The 15,998-nt window shown below is 36.4% G+C and overlaps 1 protein-coding gene across 2 annotated transcripts; it reads right to left on the bottom strand.

Moving 5' to 3' along the window:
• Positions 1–1,043: 1,043 nt before the first annotated feature.
• LOC308388119 (myelin and lymphocyte protein-like) lies at positions 1,044–9,844 on the bottom strand. 2 transcript variants are annotated; one of them, XM_080868639.1, is made up of 4 exons: positions 9,634–9,844; positions 5,054–5,122; positions 3,243–3,404; positions 1,044–2,601 (listed from the first exon to the last, which is right to left on the bottom strand). In XM_080868639.1, the coding sequence occupies exons 1-4, from the start codon at positions 9,718–9,720 to the stop codon at positions 2,527–2,529; spliced, it is 393 nt and encodes a 130-aa protein (XP_080724765.1). In that variant the 5' UTR covers positions 9,721–9,844; the 3' UTR covers positions 1,044–2,526. The 2 variants fall into 2 exon arrangements, with proteins under 2 accessions (XP_080724765.1, XP_080724764.1); XM_080868638.1 differs by having other exon boundaries at positions 4,958–5,122; positions 9,634–9,816.
• Positions 9,845–15,998: the final 6,154 nt, after the last annotated feature.

The raw sequence follows: 15,998 nt of genomic DNA, 5'->3' as shown, positions 1-15,998 counted from the left end.
TTATAGCAACATGTTTCTAGTTGCTGTTTTGGCTTATGAGCTCAAAGTGTTAGTGTTCTACATCATTACCTCCCCTGGTATCAGTTTCCAGCAACAGTAGGCAAACAAAAAACTTTGTTTGCAACTAGCTGGTGGTGGAGCATTTAACTGCTAACATTGGATATTTTTCTAGGAAATGAGTTTCTGTTACATCAGCTCAAAGCAGTCTGGTTGTTCTTCTCTGACCTCTGGAAAATCCCAACAGATCAGCAGTTTCTGAGATACTCAGACCAAGCCATCTGGCACCAACAGCTCTCAAATTCAGTTAAATAAACTTTTGTCCCCATTTCTGATGCTCAGTGTGAACTTCAGCAGGTCGTTGCCTAAATAAATAACCAATAATTGATTGGTTATTTATGTTCACCCACAGTTGAACAGGTGTACCTAACAAAGTGGCCAATAACATTATAGCAGTCCCACACAAGGGACCATTTTTAAATAGAGCAAAATGTAATATTGGATTACAGTGTTAGTTAAATTACAACATCCAGTGTCTCTTTATCAGGCATCAGTTTACTGCTAACTTCAAAAGCATATTTCCTGATGCTGCGTATTACTAAAACAACTCACCTTACTCTATTTTATTATGTAGGTGAGTGATAAAGGGAGAACAATAAACCAGTGGGATGGTTTACTGACTCCTTGTTCTATTTTATAAAGGGTACGACTGGTATAAATGTTCTTGGAACATTTACATCTGTATTAAAGCTGTATTTTACACCATTTGATTGGACAATCTTCACCAGCCTGTAGTTTTAATCAGTCAAGTCAAATGGGGATTGTATAAGTTTTTGTTGTCTTTTTTATCTCTGTGCAATTAGAAGATTTACCTGACAGCTCAGGTCTGTTGTTACATAGTATTTCATTGTTCGAAACAATGAAAACAATGAAATTGACGCTGTTTGTTTTCTCCCACAACATGTGATCTCTGACTCATTGCATGACATGCTGTCAGTCTTTGCTAATGTTGACACCCTCAACAAACAAAACACATAATATTCCAATGTCCAATTCTTTTATTTCACAATGGAGATTCCAAGACAAAAGTGTGAAGTGAATCATCTAGACATTTACATCATCAAATTTCAAATCGCCAGCCATGCCATGCATAAACACCAAGCCTTTGAAAAAGGCACAAAATCTAGTGTATTGAAGTTGGTTTAAAAGGCTGTCAGCAGGAAGCGTTATCTCCTTTACAGAAATGAAGCTCTAATAGTGGTTACACTGCAACACTACACTGCAGGTAACTGCTACATCACTCTATGATTGAAAGAAATAAGATGAGAGCAAAGAAACAATGAAACAAATTAATATATCTATATAAATAAAACTCAAGTGTTGCTAATCCAAGACAATTTAACATTGTAAACACAGTCACTGCGGAACTATAGACAACAACACATGCATCTGACAATGCCTCTAGTGTCAGTCCAATCATACCCTTGTAGCGGCTCTCATTTTAGCTGAATAAATGGGTAGATCACCATCAAAGTGATCATTATTTTAGCTTGGGCCATCAAGTTGCAACAGATGAAATATAGAGCCCATTCCATTTATCGTTGGCCTTGTCTTCTGTAGGAACTAAAGTCACAATCGTCCTGCTTTTCCTGCTTCAGTTTTATAAATGTTTTTTGTGAGAGCAAACTAAAAGTCTAACTGTGTTAAGCTGTAGAAGTAAGTTGTGTGACAAATGTTGGAAATATTTAAATGCTGTGGTGCTGGTTTAGCTCACACGATGAACAGGTGACTGTATGCCACAAGGTTAGATGCAATTCTGTTAAACTCTAGCCTAAGGCTGTATGTCTTTCCCTTTTTGTCCCTTCTTCTCTCCACTATCTAATTCAGGCAAAACAGATATATAGCAAATATTGAAATTTCAGCTATCATATTAGGTCATGTTACTAGTATGGTAGATGCAGAAAGATTTGTCTTTAAGCCAACATCATTGACGTGGTTTACTTACAGAAATTGAAGGAAACATCTTTTTTTTTTTAAATGTCTCAGAAATATATTTAAAGAAAATTAGGACAGATCTTGAGTTTTAAAAAATGCATTTGTGTTTTTTTGTGTGTGGGTGTAAAATTTGTGAACTGAGCTTTTAAATTGTATACTATTGAAAGTTACAGTGAAAAATCAAAGAAATCAAAAGTTATGATAATATCATTCCTGCTTCTGTTTAGATTAGTAATTTCATTAGTTATTTACACTCATCCATCTTCTTTAAACAACATTTAATTCTGAAAACTTGTAATTCTCACTTCACATGGATGGATTCTAAAAAACAACATTGAAAATTGTGAGGTAGGCTAATGTGATAATGTAATTTTTGTTTGAGTGTGTTTTCCACTTTTTCATCAATTTGATGTTTGGGCATATTGATTCAAAATAAATGCATAAAAATAATTTTCTTCTCAATGTATTTGTGAAAGCTATGTGATTATTCGTTTTTTTGTTGTTGTTGTTTTCCTCTTGAGTTGGTGACTTGTTTTAGGACCTCTTCCATCGAATGGCAGAGAATATGGCATGGAGGAAGTAGAGAAGAGTGGCCACATAGGACATCACCTAAAAAACAGACAGAAACACAGATGGATGATGGAGATGGTCACTTTGAGGTACAAGACTTTAAAGATTTTAACTTAACTTATAACTTTGATTTGATAACTTTCCTTGTTTTAGCAATTACAATTTGAGACACATATACTTTACTTGCATATTTTCAGTATCTTCCATAATTACATTTTCAATTCCTTGACATTAGAGAAATGTTTACACATCTACATTTGTACTGCTCAACAAATTACATTGTTAAAACATTTTAAAGCTGTGTTCTTTTACAACTACTTTAAAAATTACCAAAAGAGTTGGATAATTTCAGTATGTTGTGCTAAAATTGTCCAGAATAAAGTGAATTTGTCAGAAATACAAGTACAAGATTCGTTATTTCCACTTGTTTTAGTAAATAATGATATAATATTACCATCAAGCGGTTCATTTATTATATAAGAACTTATCTTATTTCATATGCTGCTCAAAAAATCATAAATAAATAAACAAATTAGGGAACAGCAGTCATTGTAGAACTGACATATTTTTAATCCAATTTCAAAATATGTCAGTACATACTTTTAATTTGGATATCTCATTCTTCAAGATCTGAGAGTTCCCTTAATGTTTTGAACAATAAATTTATGTGTTTTACGTACCACTGCAGAAATGTACAGTCGGTATATTTTGAGCAGTTCAGCTGGTAGTAATGCTAGAACTTGTGCAAGTTTAACTTCTTGTCCAATCCCATAGGTAACATAGGCCAGATCCACTGATGCACTGAGGAAGAAAACCACCGCCACAAAATGATAGCCTGCATCCTGCAAATTGAAATATAGAGAAAAAATAAGAAGAAGGAAATTTAAAAAAAAAAAAAAATAATAATAATAATAATAAATGGAGAAGATACTATAGGGCCTTCGCACTCTCAAAAAGAGGAAGGGGAGCAAAAGGGAAAATTTTCAAATAAAGTGGGGACAGGTTGATGGACTGTGTAAAACTTGTGGGAAAGTATCCCCCAAAACCCCAATTGCCACCCTGTGGTACCTCATTTTTAAGAATATTGCCAGGTAATAACCCTTCTTTAAGATAGGCCCTAAAAAATGTCCTTAATTGTCAGGTTTTCTGCTTATCGCTGCATTTTTAATAGCAACATTCAACAACAGTGTCCATTTTTCCTTAGTGGCAACAACAAACACCAAAGGTTAACTAAGACTGTTTATTGTTTACACTGAGTAAAGACAGTTCAAATTCTCAAATGCAAGTACCAATTTTACTTTAGTAATAAATTAAATTTTCTTCTTTTTGTTGTGGTATTTTTTCAGTGTTTGATGTCTAATATATTGGTGCACATTTCTCAATGTCTACACTACAGTCACATGAGAAATGGAATTACACCTTTTATTATTTATTTATTATGTCTAAGTTTTTATGTAACAAGACATAAAAGAAATCTGGTCCTGAGCAGGTTCTAAAATAATTTAAATATAATCTCAGATGAACAACAACATATTTATTTATCAAAAATTAAGCCTACTTTTAGCCCCAGTAACTAGAAGTCATCGTTTTCTGTATGACTTTATCAGTCTTTCATATCATTGTGGCGGAATTTCGTCCCACTGTTCTTTTACAACAGCTAATTGTAAAGAACAGTGGGCATTCATTGAGACTGGTATGCATTCCTTTGTCTAAAGTCCAACACATTTCAGTCAGATTAAGGTCTGAACTTTAACTGGTGATTCCAACTCTTGGATTTTTTTGTAGATTTACTAATGTGTTTGGGATCATTGTCCTGTTATGTGACTCGTTTTCAGCCAAGCCCTAGGGGTTGGACAGATGGCCTAACATTTGACTCTAGAATACTGGTATACAGAGAAATTCACAGTTGGCTCAATGACTGCAGGATACCCAGCTTCTGTGGCTGTAAAATAATCCCAAATCATCATTCTTTCACCACACATAAAGTGTTTGTTAATGTTGTGTTTGGTTTTTACCAAACACTTCATATCCCGCTAACACATAACAATGCTCCGGACCAGTACACTTCCAAAATGTCTCTTTTTCCAGAGGTGGCCACACTTGCTGATGATCAATCGATCAACGAATTTTCATTACTACTTGCTCTCTTAATTCCTATAAAAGCATTGCTTTAGAGGAGCATACATTGCCTCTGCATTTTTGCTTAAGTTCTGTTAAATTAAAAAAAATACTTTTTAATATGTCAAGCATTGTTCTTCATGTGTGGTTTGATTTACATAACTGTAAGATCTGCTGAGCACAAGATGATTTGGAATTTAAAGAAGGTTTACTTCATCGATCCATTATTAACTGCTTATCTAATTAGGCTATTAAGCAGTCAGTGGGAGTGTCTAACCAGTGCTGGCCAGATGCTGCTCTGATTGCCTCCGCAGAGGAAGATGAAGAACCAGAGTGTTGTCATTACGAAGCAGAAGATAGACACAAACATCACCCAGCCCAGAGGGTTAGCCGGAATAACTTTAGCCGATGCCACCAGGATCCACACCAAACCACCAAACACCTGCAGGGTCACACAGAGGAGGGGAAAAGAGACAATGATTGATGATATTGCAATTCAGTGGCTTGATTTCCACAGAGAGAGAATTCTACACACCCACTTTGTAAAGTTTTTTATTAGAAATTTATAGTGTTGAGTGTAAGCTTTAAGCTATTTTCCAGCCCTCTGAAAGGTTATTCAGAGCTTCATGTAAATTGGTACAGTGCCCTTTAAACTAAGGCTTGGTCACACAAACACACACATAATGGCCATGTTGTCACTCTTGGGTGTATTGCCTCAGCCTTTATATCTCCTCCTTTGGCAAACATTATGCTTGAAAGAGTCTTTGGTATTTAGATGGAGCATGAACCTTCCACCATTTGTTCCTTGATAAGAGGCACATTAAAATGCTTTACCATAGGTCACAGATAGTGTGCGCAGGAAAAACATTTTTATTCATTGTCATTCCTTATTTTTAAATAAGCAACAGAAATTTTTGACTGTTTCATGTTAGGCCATCTTCACAGAGAGACGCCAATGTAGGAAAGCTCAGGTGTAAATAATAACATTTCTACATTTTATTTAGCACATTCAGTTCCGAGGTCCTAAAGGCTTTCTGAGACACACTCTAAGACTAAACTTGTGCTTTCACACTAAAACAAGTGAACATGTCTGCTATGAAAAAGATCTGTTTTTATCCTGTCTTTATATTAAAGGCTTCATCCAGACACTCTTCAAGCCAATCAGCTTCGAACCTTCAAGTATCAGGTGCGCAGGAGCTGAGCAAGAGGAAACAGCAGCTGAGGCTCATTCAGTCGAAACTGGCATCTTGGTGTTCCAGTGAGGACATTTTACACAAGCGCCAAAAACAAAAAAGCCCTTCTGCTTCTCAATAGCTCAGTAGTATATCATATCTTCTGGGAGATAAAACAAAAGCCTTTTTCAGTTTTATACTTTTTCTCAGATGAGTATTTTGGGAGGATATCTGTAATAATTTTTATTATTTTATTAATAGTATATACCCAAGAGAACTTTAGTCAATTTATTTTAGGTGAAGATCTAAAATGAACATTCTCCATCACTTATTTAATCTTCTGATTTTTCAGTTGCTACTTAAGGAACCTGAAACAGGTCTGTTTGTATTCAGAACTGCTCGAGTCTCCTCAATCAATTTGTCTAGCAATCATTTTTATAAATTTAGCTGGACTCAAGTCTAGTTAGGTTAGTTCGGTATAACGTAATAAAAATAATAAGAACTAAAATAATAATCCTTCCCATAAAAACAACAAAATCATGTTCAGTCAGCTGTGCAAACACAGAGAGCTCAAATTATGGACAGCCTATTCCTAATCTATGTATTTTTTTTTTCAGTGCCCATGAAGAACATGCAATGTCCTGGATTAAACACTGTGAAAGACAAACATTGCTCTACTCTGCTTATTCATCTCAAATGGTATATTTAAAGTGAGACATGTCTCCTCCAAGTAAAATAAATAAAAATAACTGCATTTACTTCCATTTATGTAGTGCTTTTCTGGTCTTGGTGGCCACTTGAGGTATGTTAGAATGCTTCTTAGCTGTCATTGTCAATTGTTGTTTAAACAATCCACATCACAAAAAAGAGTAAAAAGATGAATAAAGAATACACAATATTCATGATATCATTTTTTAAATGCAAAGAAGTTTTGGTTTATTCACTACTTGTGAATCTTATTTGTACAATGTCAGAATATTTTTTTAATTGTCAAAATGTGAAGTAACAACTGCCTGTTTTTTTCTTTAAACCTTTAATAGGCGAAACTCTGGCGAAATTTCTGATAGTGAATCATGAAGGAAATGGAGAACAGAGTAGTAAACAATAGGTGCTTCTACATACAAAAATTGTTTTAATATATGGACAAATATTACACAAGCCTTATCGCAACTTATCTCATCTAAAACCACACAGGTGAAACATATCCATTTTATATCCATTCCAGGTAAAAGGGAACGCACCGTGAATATACAAATTTATACAAAAATATATGCAAAAAAAAAGGTGGGTGGGGCTTCTGTACTCGCAGTCAAAGCTTGACTGTTTACTCTGACTGAAAACAACAGGAAAAATGTTTATAATGGAGCATTTAAGTCAGTGTGAAGACTTAATCTATGACTCAATATTTTTATCAACCTTTTTCCATCTTTAATGTGATAAAATTGCTTGTTCGCACAGAGGTAGCTTTGGATAGATTTAATTCCTTAATAAATGAAATCATTATTTTAAAACTTTGACCAATATTAAAATTTGTTTGATGATCTGAAGCCTTTAAGTGTGAAAAATGCTTTTTTCACACAACAGTATGCACACCTGAATGGGTGGCTGGCTAAACCTAAATTAGGTATACTAGTATTTTTTAGCATCTATATCTGTTGTGGCAAATTTGTTGCCGTGACTGAATCACAGCTGAAATCCACTGTTGTCAGTCTAGACTGAATATAACTGCTGTTTCCATGCCAACAGGGGGTGGTGAAAGCGTTTGAGTGGAGTATACCTTTAAATCAGCTGGACGTGGATCCTACAGCCATGTGGTCTGAGTTTATGGTCTCGGTGATTATTTGAAATAACTAAGCTTCAAGCTGAAAACTAGTGTTGAATATGTTTGTGTGTGATGGTAAGTTAGCTTTGAGGCACAATTCATTTGAATTTCAGTAGTGGGACCACACCTCACACACTCCCCTTCCACTCATATATCGTGAAATGTCCTCCTGCCCTACTTGCAGTTTGTTCTTATTTCTGTGCCCCACCCTCCCAGCTCTTGTCTTATTTCTCACGTCTCACGTAGATACCAAGAGTGCTTTCTGCCCAGAGGGCCCTGAGGCCCTCACCAAATCGACAACTTTGCTGACTCTGTCCGCCATTTTCTGTCAATAAACACTGTCCAGTGAAGTCTGATCCCTGCTAGTGAATTGTAGGTTTAAGGACAGTTTCAATTAAAAAATGTTAAAAACATCAAGCATCTTAACTGTTGAGGAGATTTTCAATTCATTCCTTCACTTTATTGCCATTGCTTGCCTTGTGCAGGTGTTTTTGTTCTCTAGCGTTTCCTTTTTTTTCCTCACAGTCCTTCACAGTACACAGTAATTCCAGGAAAATGACTTGGTTGCCAAAAACTAAGCCAAACTCACCCACATTTGCCTTTTTTTTATCCGTTATCAGTTAAATTTACACTGACAACAAGAGTAGGTAAACTTTATCAGTAGATTTCCATTCTTGTGCAGCAGCAAATAATTCTGGCACAACAATGCAGGAGCTCCAGCAACACTTAAAAGGAAATAGGAACAACTTTATTAACTGACCAACGCGTTTTGGCTTGTGGCCTTCATCAGGCTGGTGCAGCATAATGTTTCATGAAAAGTGAAATCCATCCAGTGATCCATGAGGGTTTATGACTACTTTGATATATACTTTACTGCACTTAAATCTAAGGGTTACTGGTGCCTTTCCACGTGTTATGCAGATTTAATCTGTGTGTTGCATGCATCAAAAGAAAACGTAAAGATAAAGCTTGGGTTTGGTATTTACAGCTTTAGTGCCATTTTAATGAGGAGCATGCATGCCAAAAAAGGTGACAACTTGTTTGCTTTAATTCTAAAATATCACAGAATACAAGTTTTTTTCTTTGTGGTTTGAGCAATACAGAGAATGTATTAGATAACAAAATGTCTCTATATGACATTATAAACAAATAAGAAGTACTAATACCTATCCCCGCACTCTCACGTTTAAAGTAATAGCTGTTATGCAGGTTTAAAGATATTGCACAAACTTTTTTCAGGATAAGTTTATGAAATATATATTTTTAAAAGTCAGTCCTTCTTCATTAACAGCTCAAAGTTAATACTTTTTTCATCCTATTATTTTCTGGATTGAAAAACTAAACAAAGCCTAATAATCTTCACTTTTCAATATAATACAGTTCAGTCCATCACCACCTGTTACATCCATGATTGTGAGCATAGAGGAAAATCGTGGTGAAAGTGAAAGTGAGGATGCCAGTGACAACATAAGTATTGTGCAAATTGCACAAATATTTTTTTTATTCATTTTGAGGGTATAAAAGTAGAACTAATGGCTGATTAGTGCAGATACTGCATCACAGATGTTTTCTGACAAATAAAATGTGTTTTTTTGATATTTAGCGTTTTCCTGTTGCTATGGAAACAATTTATTTTCACCAAAAAGGCTGCATTTTATTAACTCGAATTATAAAAAAGTGGTTCCAGCTGACCAGCAAAACAAGATGAGAAAAATCTTATCAGAATGGAGACCTGCTCCAACAGAGAAATGAGAAGAAGAAGATGCTACTTTAAATAATGTTGGCCTGGTTGAATAAGGAATGAAATAAGGAAAATGTGTTAAACAAACATATGAAAGAGAATAAAAGAAAAGGCTGTGCAAAAATAAGACATGTCTGAACCACAAAAGAGGGTAAAACTCAACATGGAAAAGTAACACATCCCTTCTAACAACACAAATTACAAAACAAGAAACTCACAAACTCGGGGATGAAGAATATGTCAGGAAAGCTGGTGAAGATCCTTCCGCCTGATGGCAGAGCATCACCTAAGGTGGTGGAAGCCATAGTCCAAAACAGTGTGCAAACACGTATGAGGTGTCTTAGAGAATGAGATGTGTAACCTGTTTCAAGGTGCCTTTAAAAACTGTCTTTCTGTCTCGTTTTCCCTCCTGCACCTCCCTCTATTCGTCCTCTACTCCACCTCCCCATCCATTCCTACTGTTCAAACTACCAGTTTGACAGGTGCGTTTCTTTTTGTTTGTGCAACAGGATGATGTATCATGACCCTCTTTGCATGTATGTGGTTCTCCGTACAGTTTTTATGTGTGAGCCTCCATTTCTGTGGTATTTGTTGATGGTTCTCTATTAATAATATCAACCTGTTTACATGCACACAAAAAGGAATAGTGAAGCAACTCTAAGCACTGTTAATTCTGGATATAAAAGGAGTTTCAGCTGAATGTTAGAGTAATGCCGGCTTTACTCCAGCTCTCACTGAAATATGATCACTTCATTTAAAAAGAAAAAACACACACACAGTGGAAGCCAAATGCAAATGCTGAGGCTTCCCAAGCCAGTTGGTGACATGGTTGCTGCTTCCATCTATAATCACTTTACACTTCTAATAACATTTTTAACTGTTGTAGGTAATATTAAAATAAACTCTTATCCAGCTAGTCGTCATCTGATCAGCCTCAAACCATCAAATGGGTTCCAAAATTTATTCTGCAGTGTCACAACAACACCAAACATACAAACAAGAGAATTCACTGCTTAAGAAGAAAAAGCTGTTCTGACCGCCACACAGTATAGGTGGAGGTCAAAATCTTGCAGCCAGACTGGGATTACAGAATATACATAAGCATGGTGGCAGTAGCATAGTATATGGGCATGATGCTTGGAAGCTCATTGTCAAGTACATTAAACATGAAAGTCAATTTACATGTGATTTGAGGATTTTTTTTAAGGCTCTGATACCATTTTATATGACTGACCTGTTAATCATATAGTCACTGACATCTGAGTTAATGTTTGCTTTTGACTTTATGTCTTAATGTGTTTGTGTAGGATCTGACTGAAGTGCATTCCTCTTAAACTAGTGTCTTTTATTAGCTGTCTGCTGAAACTGCAGAAGTTTAGGTCTAAAAGACTGGGCGAGGGATGCATAGACTGAAGTTTTGTTTGGTTTGTTAACATAAAGTGCACATGAGTCTGAACAGGAAAAAGTAGAGACTTAAAGGATCAAACGCGCAGATAGATAAAGAGGTCTGAAATGAAACAAGAGAACAAACGTGAGAATAACCAGCGAGAAACAGGGAAGTTGGGAGTGGCAGGAGTTAAATTGATCAATTGTTACGTCATATGTTTCCACTTGGCAACATTTCAGCACTTTGGAGTACAGCACTTTTGTTCCTCTTCCTCTATTTCTTTTTTCCTTCTAAAACAAAGTAATAGTTGCTGTAGGTTAAGCCTTAGAGGTTCTAGCAGGTGAATTTCATCACCTTTAACTCTTTAAAGTCACTAAACTTATATGAATCCTTTCAACTAAATCAAGTGACAACCCCAAACTGTGAAGTTACAATATATTGAGAACAAATAGGTCTCTTTGTGCTTTCATTTCCAAGTCAAACTGTCAAGCACAGTGTGACGGTTTCCAGGATGAGGGATTAAAACCCTTTACCATATGCAAAACATCTTGTGTGAGACAAGCTCAAGACCCTTCCACCTTTTTTAATCATTGTCTGTAGTCACCAAACCTGTTTTGTTACCACAAAATAAATAACATAAACAGCATATGAATTTAAATTATTACTGCTACACATGCATCACATGGGTGATCCATGAATTTTACTTCCTATCATAGATACATTGATTAACGGTGAATAATCGTTTTGAGTTGTAAAATCTGAAGCCTAAATATATCTGAAGAATTTTAAAAGAATTCTGATACACTGTGTTAGTGATAATTCAGATCAGGGTTGCAGGTGGGCTGGAGCCTAAGCCAGCTACCATAGAGCAAGAGGCAGGGCATACCCTGAACAGATCAGTCTGCCGCAGGGGTAAGCAACAGACAACCATTCACATATACATTCTCACCTATGGACTATTTAGAATGACAAATTAAGATAACCTGACTAACAGCATGTCATTCGACTGTTGCAGGAAGTTGGCAAGAACCCACACAAGCACAGGGAGAACATGCAAATGCAAAAAGCCCCCGGCCAGATGTTGGATTCAAACCTAGGACCTTCTTGCTATGAGGTAACAGTGCTGCCTCTTCAGTGCATTCCATTACTGGTAATATGAGTTGTGAAACAAGTCTCTGCCTAAGATTATGTGTAAAAAAAAAAATGTGTGGAGCATTAAAAAAAATTGGCATTTTTAAAAAATATAATCAATATGTGATTTGAAGGTGAGTTCAAATCAATCCACACATGAAGTACATGCCAAATTTCAAATTTCTGATCTTCCCAGCTGTCATTACATATTAGAGGCAAATGATAACTTAAGATTGACATTCTACTTCGCATTTTAATATTTGGATATATTAAGCAAAGTTTGCAAAGGATGTACATTTTTGTATCTAAATCCATCCGACTTATTTATAAACTTGTAAAAAAGAAGCTTTTGATGATAGCATCATATTGGTGTAGGCAATCACATGAAAAGAGCAGTAAATGATTATTAAAAAGAAGCGGTCCTTAGATGCAACCCTGAGGTACCCCTCTGTGCTGACTAATCATACTTCACACCCTATTGCACAAATAGCAATGAAAACATATCAATTTATTCTAGGAAAGGTTTGTACAAAAAAAGATCATGATTGACCAAATCAAAAGCGTTTTTTATATGAATAAACACTGGTCCTCATACCTATACATTTGAAGTTAGCAACATGCAAGAAAAGGACAGGTTTAAAATAGTGCCATCAGCATTAATCTCGTTAAAATGACGTTAATGCCATAAAATCTCCGTTAGTGAGTTAGCATGGATTGCCCCAATAAGTTTGATGTGTCACATGGCCCTCTTCCTATTGAAAAAACTAAAGTTGTATCCAAGATGGCCGACTTCTAAATGGCCACCATGGTCACCACCCATCTTGAGGAGTTTGCCCCCTCACATATACTAATGTGCCACAAACAGGACTTTAATATCACCAACCATTCCCATGTTATTACGGTGTATCCATATAAATGGCCCACCCTGTAGATTAATGCTGACAGCACTAGTTTAAAATAGAAATAAATGTTTTCATAACTTGGCTCTAAAATGAACCAATACTGCTTCTCAAAACAAGGAGACCTTTCTGAGTACAGCTAGTGGTTCTGTCATGATCCTGGGCCATGTTGGCCCAGCATTCTTAGTTTTCGTATGTTTTGTATTTTGTTCTTTATTTATGCCTTGGTTCCTAGGTGGTTCTGTTAAGATGTTCCCTATTTGTTTTCCCCATGTGACTTTACCCCCTGTGTGCCCATCTGTGTATCGGTGAGTCCTCGTCTCCCCTCCTTGTGTTTTATTCCATGTTTCCCCAGCCCATTATGTCTGTGCCCTCCCCGTGCTCTCTCTCTCTCCTCCTGTCTGCACCTCTTGGTACTTCCTGTTTTACTTTGACAGTCTACCGTCAGTGTTGTGTTTACTCCTGCCGTGTCTCGTTATGATTATCAGTGTCACCTGTGTCCCCCGTGTGCTCCTACTTCCCTCGTTAACCCTCTGTGTATTTATGTCCACGTCTCCCTCAGCTCAGTGTCGCGTTCTCCGTCATTCAGGGCCCTGTGTTTCTCTGTGTAATACGTTATAGTTTCCAGTTTAGTTTGTATGCTTTTTCTTTCCAGCAATAAAGCTGTGTTTTGAGTTCATGCCTGCCTCCGTGAGCTTGCGTTTGGGTCCAATTCCTGCCTGCCACACAGCCCAATCATGACAGGTTCAGGGTCTTGCTGAGCACAGATGATCTTGTATTATTTAATAGATCTTTGTTTTAATTGGAAACTGACAGCCTACAAATTTTCACAAAAACAGTAATGTGCCTAATATGCTTTGGAACTTTGTAAGATGAATTTCTGAGTTAAAGATTAGAAATTACTGGGGAAAAAAACATGGGTACAATTTCTAATTTCATGTAATCTTAACAGCATACATTTCTCTCACCTCAATAACACATTTTACTTGAGTATACTTTGATTTACTACTTTCAAAACTAGTTGTATAACAATGAATTAGAAAAAAAAAGCTTTGAAATTAATGTCTGTTTTCCTGTTTAGTATATTCTGTGATTCCTGTTTAACATGCAATTTCAATATTGGACTGTGAGTCACTCTGAAAGAGTAGCTTTCAAACCTTCCACATGCACGTTCCCTCTTTCAGTGACAAATACTTGTTTTGTTCTGCTGATGCTGTCACACCCTCTGTCAACCCATTTGTCTGTTAAAGCTAATACGTATAAGGACATGTTCCTGTTTAACGACAAAACATGCGTCAGGTACACTATTCAAGTGAAACTGAAGCAAGGATTTTGTTTGCCATGGTAATGTGATCACCATGGCAAACATTTCTTCATTTATAGAAAATATATTTTATTTAGTTTTATTTGCACAAATAATCCTGCTGAGGGTTAAATAATAACAATAATATTAAATAATATATTAAGTATATGACTAGTATTAAAGTATACGTATTAGTATTATTCACAGAAATGCACCATTATTTAAAGTTTTCTAAATAAATCACTCAAGCCTGAAAGACACTTCACTCAAGGATAAACTAGTGTTGTGTTTACACATAACAATAAACCAAATTTTCAAATTGTCACTTTGCTACTAGCTGCCCATCATAAAAACATATCATTGGTTCCCATTTCTTTCTTGAATTAGAAAAAACTAGAATATAAATATGCTGTTTGACAAGCATAAAATTGTATTTTGACACCAAGGTGATTCCCAAAACACTATTAGCTCATAAACCTAGCCTCTCATGGCACAGTGTGTCACATGTCCTCAAAAAAACTGAGGAAACTGAGCAAGTGGAGGACAAAAGAAGAAGTGGCAACATGAGAAGCTTGAGAAAAACCAAGGACAACACTACCATATTCAGAACAATAGGTAGGATTTTAAATCCCAACCAAGGGCATGCATCCAGTAAGGGCTCCAGTCTAGGTCCCCCCATGTTACCCAGGCCTACCTCAAAATATGATTAACAGACACATAACTGAAGCCATGCTGCCCTTTGCCCATAAGCTGAGGAACCAGGGCACACTGATGAGAAGTGGGCTACTGGAATAAGCTAGTGGACAAGGCATGAGAATAGGGAATTGTTGAAGTGCTACTACGCATCTAACCCCAGCAAAAGGTGATACGTGAAAGAGATATGGAACCTATGGATTTTTTGACACCCAACATCTACACTAACATTGAAACGACTAGTACCTCAGTGTTCGAACATTCGGAATAAGCAAGTGCTGTCACAACTAGAGATTCTCCAGGTACAACACAAATGTTACGGGAGGGCAGAGGTATAATTATCCTCACACTCTGAGATTGGGTACCAAGCCCTAAAGAACAACTGGCGGTCCCTTTTAACAGCAAGAAACCTCCAGCAGAATCACGCTCAGGGAGGGGCGGCTATCTGCTGCGACTGGTTTAAGGTGAGGGGAGAGGGATAGTAACACAGAGAATGAAAAATGTGAGTGAACGAGAAACAGTCAGTGCATCATGGCTGTAACAGCCCAAACTTATTGTAGTGTAACCAATGCAGGATTCAGGTTATCCTATATGCTTGCTCAAAAAGGACTGGTATATGAAGAGAAGGATTTTAAATTTGATCCTGGATTTAACAGGGAGCTAATGAATAGAAGCCAACATGAAATATGCTCTCTCTTTCTAGTCCCTGTCAGTACTTTTGCTGCAGCATTTTGTATCCACTGAAGGCTTTTCAGGGAGTTTTAGGACAGTCTGATAATAATGAATTACAGTAGCTCAGCCTAAAAGTAATTAATGCATGAATTAGCTTTCAACATCACTCTGAGACAGGATATTTCTAAATTTAGAGATATTGCACAAATGCAAGAAAGCAGTCCTACATATCTGTTCAATACATGAGCAGGTCTTGGCCGAAACACCAGAGGGGCAAAACACCAGCTGCTGGTATATATCCAACCGTCATCGGGGTAAAAGCACATTAAAGAACTTAAAACCGCAATCCTTTTCATCTTTGTGCAAATTCATTTAGTCTTCATCTGATTAGTTTGATTTTAACTTGCACAAATAATGCATTTTAGATGTGACTTTGTGGCAAACACAATCTTAGAATAACTGTTGATGTTGTAGCTATCATATTGCAATATAAAACCC

This window comes from Rhamphochromis sp. 'chilingali', assembly GCF_963969265.1.
Source record: "Rhamphochromis sp. 'chilingali' genome assembly, chromosome: 20".
Classification (NCBI taxonomy): Eukaryota; Metazoa; Chordata; class Actinopteri; order Cichliformes; family Cichlidae; genus Rhamphochromis; species Rhamphochromis sp. 'chilingali'.
Note: the sequence above shows the minus strand (reverse complement) of the source record. Positions and strands in the feature narration are given on the sequence as shown.